General features: G+C 38.4%; 1 protein-coding gene across 2 annotated transcripts in view; it reads left to right on the forward strand.

Moving 5' to 3' along the window:
- The first annotated feature begins 1,926 nt into the window (after positions 1 to 1,926).
- ANKRD50 (ankyrin repeat domain containing 50) overlaps positions 1,927 to 24,908 on the forward strand; it is a 40,903-nt gene continuing 17,921 nt past the window's right edge. Inside the window, exons 1-2 of one of the 2 annotated variants that reach the window (XM_062573989.1) lie at positions 1,927 to 2,009; positions 2,989 to 4,262. In XM_062573989.1, coding sequence (XP_062429973.1) covers positions 3,784 to 4,262 — 479 coding nt within the window. In that variant the 5' untranslated portion in view covers positions 1,927 to 2,009; positions 2,989 to 3,783. Of the gene's footprint in view, positions 2,010 to 2,644; positions 2,717 to 2,988; positions 4,263 to 24,908 lie in introns of those variants that run through there. The other variant, XM_062573990.1, reaches the window with a different exon arrangement.

Consider the following 24,908-nt stretch of genomic DNA (forward strand, 5'->3'; position numbering starts at 1 on the left):
ATTTTCAGACAATTTCTTCTCTTTTCTTCTGGGAACATCTACTAGTTTAAGATCTGTGTCTAGGCTCTAGCTCTTAAGCTGCTGAATCAGCCATTATTTCTTGGTTTTTTAGTAATTTCTTTCACTCTGTCAACCTGTTTTGTCTCTAGCTAACTAGCTGACCAAACCTGCAATCCCATCACTCCAAATATATCTACCCCTTTGCTGTTAAAAGAAAGAAAAGGACACAAAAAGAGCTTTCAATTCCAAATCTCTTGGAGGTTGTATGAGCATCAATTTTGGAAGTCTGAGTTTCTACAGTATTTCTGAATGGGAGGGGGATGCAGCTGGGAAAGAAAAAAAGCCTAGAGAAGACTGATACTATTTGCCTTAGTTAAAAAAAAATCAAGTAAGGAAGCTTAAAAAAAGAAATTCTCACTCCAAATGTAATTTCTGTTTTTCCCCCACTCACAATTGCTTTGCAAATTTGTAATTCTCTACTTCCAAAGGTTCTTCAAACTTGTTCTACTGGTTTTCCAAAGTAGGCAGACTTGTTTTTCTAAGCTCTTCAGTATACCAACTGATTTTATTTAATTTTTCATTCTGCTCCAACAAAGAAATCACGGGACACTCCTTGAAAGGCACTGAATCAGTATGTTGCATCTTACCGGTATATTCAGTGCCTACTCCACAGAACCTTGATTGCCTGGTAAATGAAACCACAGAGCTGTGATAAAACGAAGGCAGTATTTAGCAACAGTATGGATCTTGACCGAAAGGTCAATGGGAAAGTGCTCTCTCATAAATAATGCAGCCAGCTCCGCAAAGTCAAATTTTAATGACAATTTTTTGCTTCCCTGACAATTTTTTGCTTCCCTGCTATGGTACAGACAAAACAAGGGAGAGTTCTGGCTTGCTATCCCCCCCGCACGCACTGCTTCTCGGGGGCCTGCTCAGGGGTCACTGCAAGCAACTTCAACAAACTTTTTCATCCCTATGAACGCCCACGTTTCCAATGGACAGTTCATAGGGATCCAGAGACAGGAATACCTTGAAGATCATTACATAAAGCTGGTATAATAAGAGGGTGTGGGCCAGTAGGCTTTTCTTCTCGCTTTTTTACTTTGGTGTGGCTCCTTCTGCCAGCCCTGGTAACAGCAGCAGGCCCGGAAAATGACTTTCATTCACATCATGAGAAGCAAAGAGAGGGGGAAAAAAAAGCCCCAGATCACGGCAAGTATTTCGTGCGGCTGCACCTTCTCAGTCGGCACAATGAAATTTTATCTGAAACGGGCCAGCTTGGTGTAAAGCGAGAGAAAGCAGCGGAGCGGCAGGGGAACAAAAGGCTCTTAGGACTACCCGGTTAAAGGCAAAAAGGAGCTCGGCCCGGCGCTACAGAGCCGGCGCCCCGGCCGCCGAGTACCCCGTAACGGACCCAACGGTCGCCGGGGGGGGGGGGGGGGGGGCGGCTCTCGCGGGCCGCTTGGCGGCGCTCGCGCCGCGCCGGGGCGCGAGGCCGCCAGGGCGGCAGCGGGACTCGCTGCTCGCTGTGGGGGGGGGGAGGGGGGTAGGTCCGGCCTGCCTCCGCCGAGCGGCGGCGGGCAGGCGGCGGCGCGCTCCCCGGTCCCAGCCCGTGTCCGTGTCCCTCCGCCTGGGACTACTTCCCCCGCCAGATGCCGGCAGCATGCGCGCCCCGCCCCCAACGGTCGCACGCGCTGGGAGGGGCGGGGCGCCGGCGGGGGCGGGGCGCCGGCGGGGGCGGGGCCGGGCCGGGCCGGGCCGGGCCGCGCGGAGGGGGTCAAGGAGGAGCCGAGGAGAGTAGCGAGCGGGCTGAGGCGGCCGCGGAGCTCGGGGCGGCCGCGAGCCTGGCACAGCGACGCCCGGGGGCGGCGGCGTGAGCGAGCGAGCGAGGGGGGCGGGAGTCCAGGGGGCCGAGAGGAAGAGGAGGGGCGCGGCGGCGGCGGCGGCTGCCGCGGCGGGCAGAGTCTGGAGGAGCTGCAGCTGCGGCTGCCGCCGGGGCGACGGCGGAGGTGAGCGAACGGTGGCGGCGGGGAGGCTCCTCGGCCGGCGGCGGCGGCGGCGGCAGGGGGTGGCGCTGGCGGGCCGCCGTTGGGGCAGTCGTTGGCGGCCGTTGGGGCAGTTGGCGGCCGTTGGGGCAGTTGGCGGCGCGGGCGGTACCTGCCGCCCCGCGCGCCGCCGGCGGAGGGCAGGGGAGTGACACGGCGCGGCGGGCCGGGAGCGGGGCGCAGCGCCGCGGGGCCCGGCCGCCTCGCCCGGGGCGGGGGTGCTGCGGCCGGGATCTTTGTGTGGAGCGCGCTGGGGGAGGGGAGCGGGGGACCGGGCGTGTGTGCTCGGCGCCGTGGATATAAGAGGTAGGTGAAGGGCGGGGAGAGCTTCCCGGCTGCTCGCTTGACCTGAGGGTTTTCTAGCGGGCATGATCGGGCTGCGAGAGTGTCGCTGAAGTCACTTCTGAGCCGTGTGTCTGTCTCGGCTGAAAGAGACTGTAGTAGGGGGTTAAAGCAAAACCCAGGATAAAGGGTTTTGGTTTGTTTTTATGTGTGTGGGTTTTTTCTTTTTTTTTTTTGGGGGGGGGGGAGTGTCGAAACGGAGCTCTGCGGGTGACAAGCACACAGGCAGTGCGTGAGGTGTCGGCGGCTGGGTGGCTGTGTTGAACTGGGACTCCCGAGTCTGCTGTGTGTCCTAATGCGAACGAGTCGTGAACAAAGAAGCGTGCGAAGTAGGCTGCTCTCGCATGTAAAATAAAAGAAATGAAGCTAGCAGTGGAAAATTTTGAGTAAAGAGAGATTTCAGTGGTGGGGTATGTCTTTAATATGTGGTTAATTGTAGCTTTTACCAAAATTAAGAAACGTTTAAGATTTTTTTTTCCTTATACTATGAAACTAAAATAATGAATAAGAACCCTTGAATTTATTCTTTATTGTCTATAGTAGCAAATGACTGAATTATGACTTGCATGTAGGGTTAAAAGTGCTGTCTTCTTTATTTCAGAGCTCTAGGGGAAGATGTTGTCTCTTCTGACATCTTGCGATTAAGATGCCTGAGAACAGGTTCAGTAGGAATCCAGGTTCCTGAAGAAGACGGTTATGAATGTATTGAAATAAGAAGTTGTAAACTTTTTTTGCCCTGTCGTCTATGCCACTTCAGAAACCATAATCTGAAGCACTTCCTGGGCACTTGCCCAGATGAATGAAGTCTGCAAAGCTCACTGCTAAATTGACTGTTTCTTAGTAAGTGGTACATATCCACATGTTTGTGATACATATATAATATTTCTGAAGAAAAATTACTTTATAAAATTCCCAGAAGGAACACTTTATTGTGGACAGCTTTTTCTGGATTTATATCCAGAGAGATTAATGCCTAGAGTTGAAAGGCATTTAGTATATACTGAAAAGTTGGCTTTTCTTCAGCTTTTCCAGATGTATTGTCTCCCCTGTATATTGGGAACACACACAACTACATAAACTACAGATGTAGTCATGGAGCTGTATGAACTTTTGAGCTGTATAAGAAGTATTATTGAGCGTTGGTATTGGATATTGCTTCATGATGTCAGCTGAACTGTGATGTGTAATGCTAATCTTAATAAAGCATCCGAATGGAGTGACACCCATCCTGTGAAGAGGCTGATAAGTTTTATGAGAAAGGTTGACAGATTACCTTAGTCTCTGGCAAGTTCTGTGCAGAAGACTTTCTGTGCAAGATGAATCTCTCTTTCCATTCTTCAAGACGTTGAAGGTGTATTGCTGCTTATGAAAAATCCAAGAAGAGAAGCTTTATAAAATGGCTCAAACCAGCTTGCTGCAAGGAAAGCAGTTTTACTGTAGGGAGTGGGTTTTCCACAAGCTTCAGCACTGCCTCCAGGAGAAAGCTAACTGCAGCAGTAGTGCTGCCAACAAACCATCTCTTGTAGCAAATTCTGGGAATAATACTGGTGTTGTCTCTGGGAAAGGAGCTGCCTGGGGTGTATTGTTGGTAGGAGGGCCCGGTAGCGGAAAGACGGCCCTCTGTACTGAGTTACTGTGGCCAAGCTCACCTGCAAACCTACAAAGAGGCTTACATCGTCAAGCTCTAGCGTTCCATTTCTGCAGGGCCCAAGACTCTGACACACTGTGTGTTGGAGGGTTTATTAGAGGTTTAGTTACACAAATCTGCCACAGCGGACTGATCCAGGGATATGAGGACAAACTAAGAGATCCTGCTATTCAAAGTCTCTTGCAACCTGGGGAATGTGAGAGGAACCCTGCTGAAGCATTTAAAAGGTAAAACAACTAAACAAACCTAACCAAAATAAAACCTAAACAAAAAAGTCTGGCTTCTATTTAGACTCTTTCTTCCAAAGAGTCTACAATACAGATGGTTTAAAATAGGCTTGTCTTGTGGAATCATGGCTTGTTATCTCTATGGATCGCTCTCAGAACTTGTAGACAGACCATGGAAAGACTTATTTTTTGTCCTCATAGCTGACATGAATAAATATTTACTTTTTAAAACAATATTAATAGTGAATTTATTTACATTGATGTAGTAATATACTCAGTTGTACCTTCCTCTCTGAAGTTTGTTACTTTAAACTCCTTCCAAAATGCAGGTGGCTAATCAGTGGCCTTCAACTGTGATAGAATTAGGGGAGTTTTCCTTCAGAGATGTGAAGTGGACCTTTCAGGACCCTCACAAAAGCTACCGATACTGGTTTCAGTCAAACAGGAAGCTGGGCTAATGGATCTCTGGGTCTGATCCAGCACATCAGTTTTATGTTTTTCTGAAAACATGTGGTAGGAAAGTAAGTCTTGATTAACTCCTTATGATACTACTTGCAAATATGTACAGATTGTACTAATAATCTACTTAAATCTTAAAAATACTAAAAATCCACTGTCAATGGGCACTCTAAAGTATTCAGTGAATCAGTTTGTCAAGAGGGGTCTCTTTCTTCCCCCTTCATTTTTTTTTCTTCTCTAATAGTACTGATTGAGTATGTGTGTTAGAGTGCATATGCAGAAGTCACTTAGGAGAATCTGCCTTCCTGAGCACAGCACTCATAAGTGCTCATAAGAAGCTTATTCTTTTGGGTCAGAAGGAAGGAAGATCCAGAAAGCACATGGCTTGTCTAGCTATAAAGCTTCAACTGATTGTGTTGCTAGTATGAAATTTTCCTTGCCTGTTAGTTAAACCAAGATTCTCTGTTACTGCACAGTGACAACCTTGTTGTGGTGCTTGAAGGTTTAATAGACTATGTGTGTGGTATAAAAAGTCTTCAATTTTTCTTTTTTCCCTTTTCTGACTACCAAGGCAGGGGCTTGGTAAACAAGCACTGGGGTTGAACTGTAGTGCTTGATCATATTGCAGGGTGGTGTAAAATAACCTTACAGTTACGATGACTGTTTTGTTCTTGCCTGTGAATAAACAGGATGCCAGTTTAACATTATTCTCAATATAATGTGTTTAAAACATCACAAATAGACAAAACTAAGACTAATTCTGGAAATTTTTTTGGCTTATTTCTAAAAGAAGATGCAACTTCTAGCAGCCCTTTAAAGCCCTAATTTGAGATGTCTTAAGCTCTATCAACTTACAATGACTGAAAACAGAGTGAAATTAAGTGTCTATAAACAGAATAGCAAGCCAGCTATCTAGCTTTAGGCAGACTTTTAAAGTCATGGAAGAGGATTAATCTAATGAATAAAAGCCTATTTATGTTTAAAAGTCTTACAAAGAAATCTTACTAATGGTCATGTTCTCTCTTAGGAGCCTGAATTCTGGCTCTACACTAAATATGATTGCCTTGTTCCAAAGAACAGGAGCTAGGTGTATGGCTTCAGAGGAAATGCACTACAGACATACAGAAAATGGTTAAGTCAGCTTTCTAGATGAGATTAATGATTGGCTGTTCTAGTGTTCAGTTTCATCTATAAGGTTTGTGGCTTTTCTCTGGGAAAATAATGTGACAAAACATTTTGCCTTTAGTCTTTCCTTACCCAGATTTTGCAGCAGTGATTGTGAACTTCTATCATTGCACTGAAAATGCTTAGACTGTAGTTCAGCAGCTTCAGTCAACGAGAATTTGAGGATTTTTCTCAGGCAAATCCTGTGATTCTCTTGCTCCCACCTACCCTGATCTGTTTTCAAAAAGAGCTGTTCTAGCTAGCCTTCATCCTCATGTTTCAGATTAAAAGAAGATGAGGTACTAGAGACAGGGTGCTGTACTGGGAATATAGGTTTTCAGCACTGTGGCAGGGGACAAGGAGATGGCTGTTGACAGGAGCAGTACCAGGAGCTTGTTCTGCCTGTATGATACAATCACTGTTCTACAGACATGCAGAAATTACCCATGCCCCCAAATACCTTAATTATTTGCTAATGTAATTTTTTTAAAATATGAAGCATAGAAAAATATTTATCAAAAATATAACCTAAGTATTTTTCATATTTACTAAGACTCATTGCTAAGCACTATAGTATTCTAGTCCGATGTGTGTATATATATACATTCTGTTAAATGCAAGCTGTTATAATGTGAAATGAGTTCTAGGAAAATATAACAGTCAGCTGATTGTCTTTCATATTTTGTAAAGGCACTGAAACAGCATAGAACACTCATCTCAATGCTCCATTCATGTTACCTTATTTTAATTTTCTTTATTCAATAGATGAGTGTCTTTAAAGACGCTCACAAATTTTTACTCTGTTTTGCATGGCTGCTTCAGGCTGAGCTACATATTCATGGCCTAAAATGGAAAAGCTTCTCTTTATAAGTACTAAACAAGATTACGCTGTTCTGTTTTTGTGCCAATTGTCCTAGAAATAGTAAGAAAAACTTTCAGATACCTTGTAATGTGCTAGTTTATAAGCAATATCATGTTCATTAGTCAAAGCGGCGTATCTTTTTATGAAGATATTCTTAATGTTTTCTGCAGTCCTGGTGGTCATAGTGATACATAAGCAATTAATTATCCAGAGAGTTAAGGCTTTTCTCCTTCTATTTGAATATCTCTCTTCAAAAAATTTCTCATGTGTTTATAATATAAAATAGTATGAATCATTTAGGGACAGGTCTATAGATCTGAAGAGCTGGATGGGCTGCTACGTACAGATCTATGTGACAAGCATTTGTTGCTGTGCTGACAGCTGAGAGAAGGCATTGCTACTCATGGCACCACTCGTGAAGTGCTTTTCTCCAGATGTGCAGTTCTGGAGTAGAGAGCAGTCTTAATCGGAAGGGAGAATGCAGAAGCTCAAGTTTGAGCTTTAAGTAGAAGCAAAGCAGAGAGTATAAAGGAAACAGCAAAGAGTATTTCAGATTACAAAAGTACAAAGGAGAAATGTGTTACACGGAAATGAATTTGTTTGACAAAAATTATTATATGATGTCTACCTATACAGATAGAAAAAGCAAAATCAGAATAACCCAATTTCTGCAATATTACCTTCAGTGTTGTGGGTAGGAGTTGTTTCCAGTTTTGTTGCAGCATATTTATACTTTCAGTGACTGTTACGTATACAGGTAAATATCAAATATGCAAGGAAGAGGAGTAATTCTGATAAAACCATGGATAATACAGAAATTTATGTAAACTAAGCTAGAAGAAGATATGTACTCTTACGATTTTTGTTTATGCCTTACAGAAAAAGGAGATGACTTTAGCTTAAGGCAGTAGGGAGTGAGGAGGGCATATTTCTCCCATGCGTTGTGCTACAATTAGGATTAATGGAGAAAAGCAGAGCTTGATTAAATCATAGACTGGATAGTGAACTACATCAGAAGTGTAGAAACTAGTTTTCGTTGCATAGTTGATTTCTTTTCCAGCTATAGCTCTAAATTTGAAAGACATCCATTGCCAAAGTTTGAGTCAGTTTCAGAGAATTTAAAGCAGCTGTCTGCTAAATAAAATAATATAGTTAAGCTTGCACTAAATTCACTCTTAGTATGCGTAGATCTAGTACAAAATCTGAGATTTGCAGAGTGCTTTCTTGTGGATGTCTGTGCAATAAATTTAAAATCTTGTAATACTTTGCATATACTTATTTCTTATATTCTGCATTGGGGACAGTTATGTTCAAGTGCCTTTTTACTTGTGTAGCGACCTCAAAACTTGGTAATACAGTATATCTATATAATTATTTTAATGTAGGATGACCTACTGTAAGATTTATACTGGTAAAAAGGAATCTGCAAGTAACTATCCTTCATCAGTAAGATCAGTAGCTCAACTCAAGGAAAGAGGGGGAAAAAAGAAAAAGGCTGCTGAATCACGTCTGTGATTGTGTAAGAACTTAATAGAAGTTTTCTTTAATTGATGTTATTATCTTTATCAAAAATCAATATAGCAGAAGAAATGCCACAGAAAGGAATTGTCCGTCTTCAGGAAAGACACAAATACTTATTTCTTCTTCTGTACAAGCCAGTGGTAAATCCAGTATCATGGCTTCTTTCTAAGATTTCTGGACAAGCACAGCTTTTTTTCCCCCTCATTTTTAGCTCCTGATTTGAACCACTCATTCTTAAAAAGAAAAACTTTAAAATAATAACAGTAAAAAACCATAGATTGCTGCTGCTTTTCACATTGCATGAGCACACACTAGTTCTCTGTAAAGCTTTCTGTTTAGTAGCTCTGGTATAGTTACTATGTGTTTGAATACACAGGAAATTTGCATTCTAATAGAACATGACCAATAATGTTAAGTGATAGAAAGCAAAGCAAATTTGTAGTTTTGTAGTATATACAAAAATCTGCAGACTTGATTGTAGAAAGTGTGAGGTCACCTAAGGTTTATGCTGACTGCAAGCATGAAGCAGGAGTTTACATTGATTAGAGTTGAAAGCCTTCTTGTTTGAGTCATTGGTTTGGATGGCATTAAAGTACAAGTTTTGTGCCAATAGATGCTATGTATGTAAAGTTACTTTTACCTTTTTGGGGAGAATATTACAATTAGTATATTAAACTTTGCAGCATTGAGCCTCTAGTGTGTTCCATGGTTGGCAGTTTAACTGAAATCATCTTACAAACAGCAAAACTCACAGTGAAAAACTAGGATTGTGAATCCATGCTAACAGACATTTTCTCCCCCCACCCTTACTGTACAGGCTTTCCATGCTACTTAATTTTTTTCTTTTGTCCTCCTTCCCTTCTTTTCGTAGGGCTCACGTATCAGCAAAATGCTGGACGTTGCAGATGTTTGTGTGAGGTTTTACCTTTGTGTAACTGATAAGGGGAAAAAGTTTTGTTTCAAGTTCCAGACTGCTTGTTTGACAGGTAGAAAAACACAAGTTCAGCAAGTGTTCTGTGATAGTTGTCCAGGGACTTTACAGTACTGAAATGTCGTTTTTTTTTCTTGCATTTATCAAGCGTAAATGATAGAATTTAGAACAATGGTTGTATACAATAATTAATCAAATGAAGTGTGAAGAAGTTGTTCTTTTTGGAACTCCTTATATCTTCTCTGAAGTAGTATAATTAAATTGGATAGACTTTATTGAGCAGTTGATTACTGAGCTTTTCACTGTTAAGAGTAGCTTATTGTTAATTGCATAAACTTTTTTGGAGTAAATCTGGAAAGAGAATCCTCCACGGTTGCTTTCATTTCTACTTTTATTTTCTTTTTTCTATTTATTTATTTAATTTACTTTCCTACTGTCATTAGTAGGAAGATTCACGTCAGCTTTAATAGCTGAGACAAGAGACTAGAGCTTCTCTGCTTTCATGAATGCAGGAGGGGTTAGTCTTTGATACTTTACCCTGAAAACTTTGAGTTGCCCTCGCTAGTGAATTAATCACAGAGCATGCTTCTGCTGCTGTTAGCACCTGGCAGAAGCATGAAAAGTACATCATTTCTGATGGTTTTATTGGCACCCAAAATTCTGTGACACCTGTGAAAATAGTACTATTAATTTTACTCTGGAGTTGAGGTGGTATTCAGGTTTTACATCTTTATTTTCCCTTCTTTCTTTGCTTCCTTTTTATGAAATGTGTTTGGTAAAAGAAAGGCCCTTTTTACCATGAGCTTATGAGAGGTTGGAATAGAAGATATGCTGAGTGCAACGCGTTGGAGAAAATTGTGATACCTGAGCTCAGGCTACTACAAACTGGAAAACTGTTTGACTTTCTACCAATTTATTCTGTAAGACATTAGTAATTCAGTATTAGTCTTTTCTATAAAATAAATGCCTTGACATTTCACACCCAAATCTCAGACTGTCTGGCAGGGAACTGCATCTTTTTGTCCAGACTTCTGTTTTCTTCTGGAAAGGACTGCTACACAGCCTCTCCCTCTGCAGAGCTAGTACAATTTTGATAGCAATAGATTTGCAACAGTTAAAAGGTAATACAGAACGTGGATCTTGTCACACTCTTTAGTTTCATAGAGCTGTAAATGGTAGAAGCAAAGAAGCAAAGCTAACTATATCCTGTTTCATGGGAAGAAAGATCTGAATGCATAATAAATGAATTTACAAAACCCTTTAAAGAAAAAAGGTATTAAACTTCACAGCGTGTTTATTCATTTACTGCATGTCAAGTTCAAATATGTGAGTGACTAATTTCCATCTAGAAAGAAGGGGTTGTAGCAGACCTTAGAAAGTCATTAAGTCCATCTCCTTGCCACAGATAGAAGCAAGTCTGTTTTTTGAGAAATGCCTAACTACACTTAGGCTTCACAGTCCTTTTTGTCAGAAAAATTTCCATATAACCAGAATTTTTCTTGCTCTGACCTAGGCTTGTTACTACTTACTGTATTCTTCAGGGACGTAGAGAATAGATAATTTCTTTCCTCTCTAGGACAGCTTTTCCTTATCTTTTTTTTAATGTATTTGAGTCCTGTTATATTCTTTTTTCTCTTCTTCAAGCTAAACAATTCTAACTTGTTTTTTCTTTCGTAACACAGTGGAGAATTGTGGTGTTTTTGCAAGTTTGATAAACTTGTTAGTATTTCATCAGAGGTTGCACCTAAGAACATGACATTAAAAAATCCTATAGTTAAATCAACTTACCTCTAGCCAGAGGGAAATGTTGTTAGGAACATCTTAGATATGTACAGTACTTACCATTCTGCTTCTGTACTTTCCCAGAATTTAGTCTGTTCCTTCTTTTTTTCAGTTATGCTTGACCAGAATACAGAAGCTAGATGTAGCCCAGAGGAGCTTGACCTGGTGCAAGGTTGAATTCTGCTTGTCATAGTAGTCATAACCATTTTCAGTTAAAAGCAAGCTCAGAGGGGAGAAGTCTTGTTTCTAGTAGGTGCCTTTTTGTCGACATCAGGCGACTGATGAATTTCCATGAGTTCTTCAAGATTCTGGCACCTACAGCCTGCCGGAGGAGTACAAGCAAGGTTCGAGCAAGGGAAAATTCTATGTTATTTCTGCTTTCCAAGGAGGCAGTTGAAGGAGACTTGTGAATTTGGACGAACTTCTGTTCTTTCTCTTGAAATTGTACTACTATGCCTCATCAAACTAGAGGAGACAGGAGAATGCGCCACTTTTGTCCTAAAGAATTGGAGAGAGAATTAGATTTGACTGCTGCTCCAAGGACTGCTGAGATATCATTTTTAATCCAAGGTGGTGAAAGTTAAGCAAACAGGATGGAAAAATCCTTTTTCTAAGAACTACTTGCTCTCTTTATTGGCATTTACTGATTGCAGATAATAGGTGAATTTTCATAGAAGATACTTATACTGTCCTTTACAGTGTTTTAGAAAGATGATTTTTGTCTCACGTTTAAGTACTTTTGAACTTTTCTTAGATTTGTGTAGTGACATGGCAATATTTAGCTTCTCTAGAAGAGTAAACTGATTGCTTTCTTTTGTTGTACAGAAACACTGCATGCAAGTATTTCCAGAAAGCATCACTACTGCATCCTCCTCCTCCATATACCATATATTAAAAAAAAAAAAAAAAAAAAAAAAGTTCTAGGCCCTAAATGCTAGAAAAAGGTTCAAGGCTAGGAATTTCCTACTTGAGAGTTAAATACAAGAAGACAGTTGAAATTGCCTTTAAATCCTATCTCTGTTAGGGAGTTACAGCATCCTCTTTTAAAAAAAAGATGTGGTCTTTCACATGTAATGTTCTGCAAGTCTCATTTTGAAACTCCACCTGAAGGTGGATGTTGCAAAGCCAGGCTCTTAATTCTATGTGATTAATGAGTAGATTCATGAAAGCCATAAGTCTTTTTCTGCCTTTTTGAAAACTTAAGACCATCAAACACAGGCATGGCAAAACTTAAGGAGCATCATGCTCCTTTTTATCCTGCCACTATTATATATTCAACTGTAATAGCAGAATTATAATTTACTTTGAATATCTCATTTCTGATGAAGAAATTTTGTTTCAAAAATACTTACCTTCAACAACAAGTGGCTGAGGTACTTCTTAATTGAGAGGTTTACAAAAAAGTGTCATCAGAAAAACTAGACTTCTAGCTAGCTTGTCTTTAGCTTCCTGTTAGATTAAAATTCATACAGTGAAAGCTTAAACTCCGTAACTGTGTAGTGAGAGATATGAAATATTAAAAATAACAGACAGCCTTCACAGCACAAAGTCTTTTACCACGCTTTGTTGGAAACAGCCAGATGAAAGCTGATACCTGCAAGATCAAAAGATCTTGCGAGATCTGATGAAGAAAAATGGGTGAAGAAGGCAATCTATACGAAAGAAGTAAGGAAGAGTACAGAAAGAAATCTGTGTCGCGTTGAACTTTGATAATATTTCCTGTGTGGTGGTACACTTTGAAGCTGTAAGCAACTATAGCGTAATGATGCTAAGTGTGGTAAAATACTTTTTGTTTTAGATTTAACTTACTAGTTACAACAATTGAAGTAATTGTGAATACAGTTTCTATGCTGCCTTTCACTTTTGTGTGGTATGAGTCTGTTGTTAAATTTATAAGTATTTACATATTACCATCATTTACATTACAGAAATTTCTAGTAAATATAACATTTGTTTATATTTTAACTATTCAGTAACATGATTTGTTTTAAACTCATACGATAGAGGTAGGACACAGACTGAAAATGATACCAATTCATGGGTGAGGAAGGAAATATTTATTTTGGTAAGAACAAGCACAAAAGCGTGTAAAGAATCTGCCAACTCAGCTTGCATTTCCAGGTTGGTGCAACTGAAGTTCTGAAAGATAAATTGCTGTTTCATAAACTCAGTGTTTTGAGAGCATCTTGACTCTGTTGCAGTGTCTCTTGCTTAGACTGCACGTGTAACTGCTGGATTTCTTAGAAAATGCTGTATTCTCGTGCTCTTGTTTCTAGACTGTTAGAAAGTTGAGCATTGCCTGAAGCTTAAGTACTTTGTGGCATGTTTCTCTTTAGGCTTTTCCCTTAAGTCTTGGAGTTAACGGGTCATATAGCAACAGCTAGTGTTACTACAAGAGCAAGTTGTATGTTCTTCTTTCATTGTATGGAAGCAGTGCATACAGACTGAACATAATACCATTTAAGGTTTTAACCTTTTCAGTTTGAATTACCATAAGAAAGTTTGCCTAAGGCATTTTAATAATGACAACTTACATAGGCCTTTTTGTCTTCTGCTTCTATAGGCATTAACATTTTGCCTTTAATCTATGTGGCTCAGTCTTAAACCTTGAGAGTTTTCCTATAAGCTATTTAGTTAGATGGACCTTCATAGCAATTCTCACTTGTTAATTATTTCCCTTCGCTCCTGTTTTCTATGCACATGTTCATAGCTTGTGCAAGGGTTTAAGTTCTTTTCTTCCTTTTTTAATGAAAAAATGAAAAGGATTTGAAGGATTGTGAAACAGAAAGGACTTAGTGTGTCTAATGTACTGGAAAAAGATAGTATTTAAATATTTCCTTCTGAAAACGTTGGTGAAGCAATGCGTTGAAGAGAGTCCAGTTACTTCCTTTATGTGATGGTGTGTATAATACACTGGGAATATCTAGGAGCAGGTGCGTGTTAATAGTTAGTGCAGAATGATGCAAAAACATCTCGCGATTGAAGAATTACTGCTCAAAAAGAAATACAAAGATAAGAAGATTTTAATCTTGGTGAAATGTTGGCTAATGTATAAGGTGTTCAAAGGTATTGCAGAGGAAGTGTTGCAAAGCATGTATGTTCGTGGGTTGCTAGTATATCTGAATAACATCAAAATGTGGTGGAATAGCATGAAAGCAGTGCTGCAAATGAGATCAAGCAAGGAAAGCAAACTGTGAAATTTATGTAACTGCTGCAGGGAATGGGGGGATATTTTCCAGAAGATTTGCCGGAGGTACTTATTCCCATTGAGCCTCAGCTATACTTTTTTTTTTTAAGTACCTCCTTCTCTTTTAAATTGTTTCATGATTACTATCCACAGTAAATTTCCTGGACAAAGAGGATATATAAAGGAAAATCAGAAAGTTTGCTGCCAAATTAAGAAAAACTATATCTACTTGAATTTGGGGAAGACAAAAACAACAAAAAAAAAAAACCACAAAACACCCCAAAATCAACACACCAAACCTTCAAAGTAATTAATACGTACCCAGAGTGATGCAAGAGGGACACATACTTTGGATGCTGTTTTCTGGAGTATGGAGTAAAAATGCTGAATGGGACACAAATGAAAGCTGCTCCATCTGCTGCCTTATCAGCTAAGGCAGTGCAGTTAAAAGTTAGGACAGTCTTTTTTACTTGAGGAAAATAAGATGGAAAAAGATGCACGATATTGCAAACACAGAAGGAAAGTTATCTTTAGTGTATGACTAATAAGGTAGAATCTTAATGGATTTTTTTCTGATATTTTTGTGGAGGATTTCCTGAAAACAAAGATAGACAATGTAATCCTCTAATTAGTAGGATACACTTGAAGTGTGGGGCATTTTATGAAGTACAAGAAATTAGAAAGGCAAATATGATGATGTGACTAGGGACTGACCAAAATTTCAAAATTTATATTGATGTTTAAGCTAGGTTTCTCCAGGTAAGCTACTCAAGAGCCATCTAGTATGAAGAAACAGCCTACTCATCTTGCTACCATAACTCTCCTTTGTGTTTTCCAAACAGTAATGTATTTTTCTTTCTTTTGAAATCAAATGCATAGGAAAAAGCTAATCTCATTTTGGAATTGTCAAAGTTACTGAAGTAAGGAAGTGTTACTCTGCTCTTATATGATCTGCATTATCTATTACTTTTTGTTAAACAATGATGGTATAATGGAAAGTATGGCTGGCTGAACAGTAAACTAGAATATAGCCTAGAAAGAGCCACTGACTACTCAGTGCAGTTTTCTTGCAGTTTCATCTGTGCTTTTTGTGGCTAGTGTTTCTCTCAGGTCAACAAATACCATCATATACTTGGAAAGCAATACATGTTATTTTTGGTTTTGCTTTGCGTAAATCCAGACATACAAGTAGGAATTAGTCTATCTTCAAAACATGGAATAATACTATGAACTTTAAATGCTTATAAAGCTGCAGGAAATTGTATTCAGTTGTACATTAATGTTTCAGATAATGCTACTCATAGAAGAAGCTTTATTTGATTAGCAAATAAAGATAGAGTTTTATATGGCTAAGGAACCAGCTAATTAATGAGAAGAATAAAAAAATCATATTTCATTTTGCAGTACCTTTGGTTTCATAAACAATTTAAAACTAACTGTTTTTAATGTATCCTGTTGTATATCTGAAGTTATTAGTTTTCTTATTATGGTACCCCATTCTTATTATGGTACCCCACTCCTACATGTTGCATTTTGACTGCATACTTCTGTATGTTTTTGGAGTAGGTTATTGTCCTAACTTTATACGTATGGAAAATAAGGTGCAGTATAGGTGCTTCTCTCATTTCAACTGGTAATATTTTTCAGTGAGTCTGATTTGACGCTTTCATCTCATGCATTTGATGCAAGGTGAACTTTCTTCAACACTTTTTCTTTAGAAAGTTACTAAGCTGTAGAAACAAACAACGATAAGTTAAATGATGCTTAATACAAAAAGGAGCGGGAGGGAAAGAGCAGTAATTTTTGACCCTTTAACAACACATAGCTTTCAAGCAGCACATGGCAGATGACAATTCACAGAGGTAAAAAGAAATGTCAGCAACTTGAAGCTTAAACCCAGTGGGTGGAGGAGGAGAGGAAATAGATTTATTCATATAGGGTCATAGGAGGGACAGAGGAAGATAAGTGAAGCAGTTAATCAAATGCTTTAGGTGTCTTTTTACTAATGGGAAAAAGTATGGGATATAAACAAGTGGAACTGGAAATCTTAGTACACAGTCAAGATTGATTTAAATACTGTAAAAGACCTATCAGGATAACTTGTATAACTGATATGTTAAAAGCTTGTTAGGAGAGAAAGGTAGGAAATGCAAGGAGGAGTTGCTTTGTATGTCACAACTTGCATCTAGTTCTAGAATGTGAAGATGTTACAACTGCTGAAAATCTCTGAAAAAATGTATGCTACTGATGGAGGTAGTGTTGCGAATGTAATATCTACTTAAAAGTCTACTGATAAGACTTATCTTTTATTGACTATAAATAAAGATACCTACCAACTATGCTACTGTACCTTCTTGTGTATCTAAAAGTTCATCTGCTTTGTCAACGTATAGTGGTTGGTCTACTAACAGATATCCCCACACCTATAAACCATGTCTTGCCTAAAATATGGATCCTGAGCGGCAAGATCGTGTAAATTAAGCTTTTGGTAAAGAGATCTAGTGGAATTGTCCAAAGCATAGGACGTTTGACAGTGGTGTCTGTGTAGCTGAAAATTTTGTAATGGCATAACAAACAGATGATAGACAACACTTCGGAAAGCAGGATATAAATACTGCTAGGGACTGTATTTTTAATGTAAAAGAGTAAAAAACTAGAGGAAAGACATTTCAAATTGACTTTTACAGATTTCAGTTCTTACAGATTGAAAGGAATTAGCTGAGAAAATGAAAGTCAACTGTTAGTGAGAGTGACTGTGAAATGATCTTAAATACACAATGTTTAGAAGGAAAGGAGAAAGAAGGGCAAATTAAATCAATGGACTTCAAGAGGGTGGGTAACAGTGACCTTGAATGACTGGGTGAAATCTCATGAAGGCAAGTATAAAGGAAAAAAGGATTTATCTGGAAAGAACAGCAAAGCCTAAAGAATAGAAGAGGTGTATTAAAATTATTCAGTGAAACTGAGATCATTATCATCCATATGTTAAACACAAGAGGGAAGTCTATAGAAAGTAAGTAGGTAAGTTACTAAACGTAACTATAAAGGACTAACATGAGCATGAAGGGAAAATCTGAAAATTCAAGGCATTGTAGATAGTTCTTGATAGATGCATTTTGTTCGGTAATAAATAATTCTATTAAGATGTTACTAACAAGAAGACAACATTCACCAAGGGCTGGTCCAGCATTCAATGGAGGGGAAAAACTGACAGCGCTAAGAAGGCTGAAAAGCTGAATGACTGCATATCAGCCTTTTTAAAAACAGCTATTTTGCAACTAGACAGCTAACACAATTAAAATGAGCAATGAAGTAAGATTACAGCTTAAAATATGAAAAACAGGATAAGTGATATTTGCCAGTTGTTAGTGTGTGAACTGTTACTGATTATCTTCAGGTACCTTCTGGATGGCAGAGTATTCAAAGACTTGAAAGAAAAGGACAGGTATTTAGTGTCTTGGTTTAAAAGGGGAAGAAAAGGAGTTGGGGAATCATAGACATATCAATTTAAATAAAAAAGCAGACAAACTATTTGCAAGCACCTGGAAGAGTGTCAAAAAAGGACTGTTAACATGGTATGATACAGCTTGTTTTTGACAAATCTAATCTAATTTCTTTCTACAGAAGCGTAATAGTACTTGTAGATAAGAAAGAAGCAGTAAATGTCATATTTGGACTTCAGAAAAGCTTTGATGATATTTACATGACATTAACATAAACAGGCTACATTCTAGGTAGAAATATATTTGGCTACAGGTAAAATGAGTTGAGTAACTACCCACAGAGCAGTTATTAGTTCACTTTCAAACTGGCATGTCATATCAGGTGGAGTTTCATAAAAATCTGCCCTGGGTCTGTGTCTTCGCAGTGTTTTTCTTAATGATTTGACCGACTGAATAGTGAGGAATGGGTTATAAACTTTGGCCAGTTTGGCTTCTTTGTCATGATACTGAAGTTTCCATGGTGAATAGAATAAGAAGTAAGAGGCTTAAAATACAGGAACACAGGTTGAGGTTAGACACATGAGGGTAAGGGGAAAATGTCTCTAAGGGTGAGAATATTGAAGCGCTGCAATAGATTGCTGGGGAAGATAGAGTTGATCATCGATAGATTGATCGTTAGAATTATTTAAAAATGCGTTAGAGCAGCATCTCTTAGGAATGGGTGAATGCCTCTCCTAGTTTTAAGCAGGAAAGTGGGTTAGATGACTGCTCAGTTACTAAAAACAGAAACAGAAGAGAGAATAAATTACTGTTTTATATTGCTGCATTCAGGAAATGTTTGCATTGTTTCCCACGCCCTCCTAGTTTTTTGCTGTTGATAGGGGATGCAGATTTTTGTATGTCAGACTGAATATTCAGAACATACTGTGTAAGGCAATCCACCTATTACATCAAAATATTTGTTCTTATGGTATCTATTTTCTATGTTTTCAGGTAAATCCATGAGTCTGTAGATCTATCAGCAATCTTTTATAAGCAGAAATCACCTTTATATTACTGTGAGATAATAGGAGATATCTGATGAGTACACGAGAGCCCAGCACGCTCTGCTTATGACTGATAGCGCTGAGGAGATGGTTCTGTGATAGACTCTGCCTTCGTCAGACCAGATACCCTGGAGCTGGCTTTTGTACCTTTCTTGTGGGACTAAAAATCTGCTTTACAATTATGGATAAAATTCAGGTTACTACAGGGCATTGCAAAATGAGGTACTAAGTTATACAGCAATACTTTTCTGCTGTGTCTAATCAATCACTTCTGGAAAGACCATAACCTAAATTTATGTGTGTGTCCTGTTCCTAGAGCTTTCCTAATAAGTAATTCTCAATTTAGTCTTCGTTTCCTGCTTTCTACCTCATTCTTCGTAAGACTAACTTCAGTTTTTAAAACTACTAAAGCCAGTTCCACTTTCTGTGCAGCCTCTGGATTTTTGAAAAATCAATAATTTACATAAAATGTTAATGTATATTATAGTGTAGCCCACAAATGTATATTATCTCAATATTGTACTTTATGAGAAGGTCAAAATCAGTTATAGATGCGTGTTGTCATGTTGAAAATTGTGCAACAGCTGTCCAATAGGCTGATCAAAGCCATATGTATGTACACAGGTATGTATGCCTAATAAACTGGACAATTTAACATTCCTCATATTTAGCATTATGTTCTACATTGCAACATTTTAATATTTCATGCTTCAAAACCATAGTATTTTCAGCAACCGGTGTTGATTAAGTGATAAGCTCATGTGTGTCTCTTTTCGAATATTATAACCTTTATGACCAGCTGGACAACTGGTAAGACAAAGCATACATCATGCATGCTATAGAGACAAGAATTGTAGCATTACTGTACAGGAAGCAATTATTGGGCTTTATCAGTAAAATTTTGTCTTAATCTGTAATTCAGAAGCCCTCTAATCATTAGTCAGAATGGATTAATGTCCAGGTAAATAGACTGTTGTCAGTGATCCATAAGACATAAATGCCCTGTTACAGGGCAAATTAAAATGCACTAATCTGAAAACAGAACTAAAGTAATCTGTTTTTTCCAGTTCCATAGGAATTCCGCTGCTGAAAGGGTTCTTAGAAAAAGATTAATATTTCTTCAACTGAGCAACTAGAATTGTCATTTTTATTAAAAGTGAAATTTACCTTTTCTTCTTTTATGGTGACCTTTTGGAAAACAAAAGAAGGAAAAATTCAACTCTTAGCTTTCTTATGTATTTATTGAAACTCCTAATAATCTTTAACAGATTTATCCTCACAGGCTTCGTTCTGTGTTTTGTAGTCTTAATGGTGTACAGTCTGGTAAGCGACCACTGGATTGTTACAATATACAACTAGATATTTGTATGCTCATGAGACAGTGGGGAGCAAAGTGGGATATTTTGCTGTATGCTGTGATTTGTGATAATTTTATTAATATAGATGATGATAAAAATCTGGAATTTTGTACTTTGTCTTCTGCTCTTAAGCTTTGGATTTATAAATTTTAAGCCTATTCCGTGAGCAGTGGAACTAATGAAACCCTGCTGCCCACAGATTTGTGCCTCATATCTTTAGGCATCTTGTTGTAGCCTGGGCTCCCCGCTGTGCCTCCAGCTCTACCTAACTGCCTTAGAGAGCCTTCTCCTTCGCCACATGTCCCTGCGTTGTCGGCTGGGGAAGATGGAGCTTGTGCTACACCTGATTCAGAATGGCTTAGACAGGATCAGTTTTCTGCTTACTGTGGTGCTAGATTTCTCTATGTGATGTTTAGACAGAATTCCAGTACTTTGTGTTGCTGACAAAAATTGCTACTATGTTAAGTAAATATAGTTGGCTCATTTACAGTTTCATTGACTGAATATATACTTGATTTTCTATACTTTTTGATACAAAATAAATGGAAATGAGCGTCTTGGAAATTAACTACTAAACTGCTGTGATACATCATAATATTGTAAGTCACCTCTAAGAAAGGTGATAATTCTGTGTGTTTTTTCCTGAAGATTAAGACTACTGTTTGAAGAAATGTCTATTTTGTCTTAGGCTCGTTTTTTTTTTTCTACACATGTATATATGTAGAAAGAGAGAGAGAGAAGCATCTTTCTTCCATTATCTTAATTTTCAAAAATTCTTCAGATCAAATGTACCAGTGACCGATTTTGCGGTAAATGCTATAGGGCATTTGATCTCTACGTAGTCGCTTTTACGTAAGATGATTATTTAATGAGGTTCTACTGGCATTATTTTTCCAGCAGAACAATAAATTTCAGCTAAATCCCAGTGTGCAATTGACCGCTGGTATCAGTTATCTAGCTCCATCATGTTGCCAGTAATCTTCCAAAACACCAAACCTATTCTTCTAAGATACTATGGTTCAATTTCTTCAGCATATGTTTAAAATCCTTAAGCAAATGCTTCCATGGAGTTTGTGGGTGTTACCTGTTATTCAGTGTCATCACCTGCTGGGAGTATTGTTTCCAGTGACTCGGGATAGTCGTAAGTAATATGGCATTAACCTTAACGTTACTTTGGGAAGTATATATTACTTCTTTAATGTTCATGTCCTGTAGTTTTTTTTCCTTGCAGTGCTGCTAAAGAGATTGTTCTTTCCGACCTGACAAAGTGCAGCCGTTAAAAACACAAGCCAAGCGGCAGACCTGGCCGTGTTCAAAGTGATGACATTGCACGCAATGACATTGCGGTCTGGTCCAAAAGAGAAAAATGCACAGTACAATGCTTTTTTGTTGGTACATAAGAAAAAATGTGTGGGCAGGACTGTATCTCTGTTGGCCTGGTGTGGAAGAGAGCATATTCTGCGGGCACGACACTGTGCCTGTGTAGCTGATGTGCTCGGGAGGGAGCTTTGCAGAGCTGCTGGTGGAGGTTTGCGGCCACACGTGCATCTGAGCGCACTGCTAGTTCGAACGCGCTTAGACTGTTCAGGACCTCCTTGGGAGATGGGCTGTATCCGCTTATTGTGTCTGATAGTCAGCAGCGAACACAAGCAGCTGGCTGGAGAAACGAGACCATTTTTAGTGATAAGGTACGTTCACGCTGTAATAGATGGCAAAGAATTTTAATGAAAGAAATTTTTTCCAAATATGGCAATTTCCACAAAAAATTAAGTGAGGACTTAACTTGACCTTCCTGTACACCCAAGTCAATTAAATATGGGGGACAAATTCATAGGAAACCAGGCTTTATTTCCTTTGCTTCTAGAATTGCTCATTAATTGTTCTCTGGCATGTATTTTTGTGGAAACCTGTTTCAATTTTGTGTTTGGTGTTTGGTGGGTTTTTTTTTTGTTTTGGTTTGGTTTTTTTTGAAAACAAGCATGTGCACTCCACTGAGTCTCTTCTGAGTCTTTGTGGGCAGCGCCGCTCTCCTCCTTTGTTCTGTTGTGTCTCTATATTTTTGTGGATTCAATCTAAAAATCTTAAGGATAATCATAAGCAGACCTTCGGTATTGCCTGTGTATATTCCTTTCCTGGGTGGGAAAGCCTCGTTTGCATGGGTTCAGTCAGCTCAGTAGCAGTCCTGAAGAATTCAGTGAGATGATTCATTGTTCCGAGGACTCTTTACTTGCTAGAGTCTGTCAAAAAAAAAAAAAAAAACAAAACAAAAAAACAAAAACAAAAAAACAAAAAAAACCCGTTCTGGATAAGTCATTACATTACATTGTTCTTGAATTGTATTCTGTATTATAAGATACCTAATTTTGTTGCTTTCTCTGAAAATTTTCTATTTTTATTGGCTGTTTTGTATTCCTGCATTTTGTTTTAAATTGAGATTTCGGAAATTTTCTGTTAAAAGGAAATTGCTATGTAATAACCATTTTTATAATATGAGAGTTCTGATAATGTAGCTGTTTGGTTTTATCATTTCAGAAAATATGGAAAATTGGGATTAATCTTTTGAGTGGCCCTTGGCAAATCACTTAATTTGTTACAGCAGTCACTGTTTACAAAAGGACATTGTTAATTCCATGTTGGTTTGTGTAATTTTCTTACGAAAGCAAGATATTAAAGGGGAGTGGGAATTACTAAAATGTATGTGGTGGCACACACCACTTCACTTCTGGTACATTAGCATTGCATTCACTTACCATATCTGAAGACTGTCACTGTTATGTTATTTGGCGTATCCTCTGAGACCACAGATATAAAATGTCTGGAAAGAACAAAAGTTAAGCTAGTGGTTTGTAAGGTCACTTGAAAAGAAAACCTAATCAGTGTCTCCTCAATTAATAATATTGCTGTAAGCTAGGAGATGCTGTCATCTGTCTGTCTGTCTCTGTGTATGTATGTGTGTATATATATATATATATATATATACACATATATGTATGTATGTATGTATGTATATGGAGGTTTTCCCCCCGGTGAAAATTAAGTTAAAAAAAAACAGTATTATGAAGTGGGGGAAAAAAAATAAAGTTTGTCACAGAGTGGCAAGGTGCGTAGAATAGTTTTGTGTGAGGCACAGTCAACACACTAGGACTCTTCCGGCTGGAAAGAGGTGAGTCAGGGAGGATACGATACAAGTCAATAAGCTACGAATGACTTTGAGAAGGTGAACGTGGAATAATTGCTCACTGTCCTTTCTAGTGCAGAAGCTAAAGGTTATCAAACGAAACAAGGAGATGTTCGGCTTAAAACAATGAAAGGAAGTGATTTTTCACACGAGTGTTTCGTTAAGTTGTAAAATTCCTTACTACAGAATGTTATAATCTGTGGAAGAAGAATCAGTTAAGCACTCTGAAATACAAAGACCAAATCTCTTATTTCAGAAAGCCCCTGGAACCACTGTTTGCTGGAATCTGAGAGTGTGTTCTGGGAAAGTGGGATTTAGTGTTTACCTTGTCCTTCCATTTTTCCCTAGACATTTACTTTCAGCCCATTTTGGAGGCCAGCTGAACCTTTTGGTTTGGCCTACTACCACCATCACTTGGGACTCTTTCTCAAACGTGGCGCTTAGCTTTTCTTGGTGGTGTTCCCAACATTTTAGGTGAGCTCTTAGCTTAAGATACCATTACCAGTTGTTTACATCTTGAAGTAACTTTTATACTTGAAAACTAATTTAATAGAACTACGTGAAAAGAAAATTGATTTTGGTAGAAGCAATGCAGGAAAACGGCTTTGACATAAATAGCTGGGGGGGGGCAAGGCAATATTCTGGGAGGGGTGGAAAGTGTGGTAATTTCAATTTGCCTCCTTTCAGTGTGTGATTGGCATCACTTAGAACAATAATTTTAACCTTATGGCTACTTTAATTTCCTGTTCTGTAAGTTAGTAGCTGCTTAACTTCCCAGCTTAGTGCACAGTGATTTTAGTTGCACTTCAGGTATTTTCTAGAGCAGTGACTAGCTTTGTGGAAGTGCCAAAGAATTCTTGTCAATTCTTCAAAGTCTTAGTATAATGTTATGTCTTTTCCATTAATAGATAAGATTTGCTAATAATTTAATTTGAATGTTTGGTAAGTTTAATTTGAATGCTTGGTAGGTAATGATTATTATGTTGACCAAAGTGTTCTGAACATAAACTTACTCAGTAAAATAAATGAAAGATTATTATGATCTTAGGTAAAAATATATATACATATATATGCTTACGACATGCGTAAGATTAGAACCTTTGTGGTTAGCCATGCAGTGCTATGCATTAATATAGATGCTGAAATACTTAGTATGCAGGCTAATCCTTTTTCAGTAATGGAACTTGGCAACCTCAATATAAATCTAATACGCTCGAGTCCCTGCAGAATACCTTAGCTTTTGATGCATTTACATTTCATTTGTGAAGGCATGGCACCAAAATGCAGAAATCCAGTTCTCTGTAAAACTCTTACTCATTCAGACTAGAACTTTCAGCTAAATATTTCAGGTGTGTTTTATTTAGACTTGTTTCATGACCAACTCTTGTTCACTGTTAGTTTCTAAGAGGCAATAATAGCACATTTGGCAGACAACAGTAATGAACTTCTTAATTTAGGCCAAGTAACTTTTTTCTTACTAAATCAAAATTCTTCTAATTCTTAATAGCCTTGAACAACATGCTTTTAAAGGATTGTTATATAAATTCGTTAAAAAGCAATACTTTATAAGCAATAACTGCGTTATTGACTACTCAGACTTGTATTTAGCAGGTTCAGTCTACTTCAGTATTTTCTGTGCTATTTTAAAATGCCTTAGACTGTTTTAAAAACTAAATTTGCATTTTTAAGTTGATCATCACTTCAACTTGATAGAC

Source organism: Rhea pennata, chromosome 4, assembly GCF_028389875.1.
Source record: "Rhea pennata isolate bPtePen1 chromosome 4, bPtePen1.pri, whole genome shotgun sequence".
Classification (NCBI taxonomy): domain Eukaryota; kingdom Metazoa; phylum Chordata; class Aves; order Rheiformes; family Rheidae; genus Rhea; species Rhea pennata.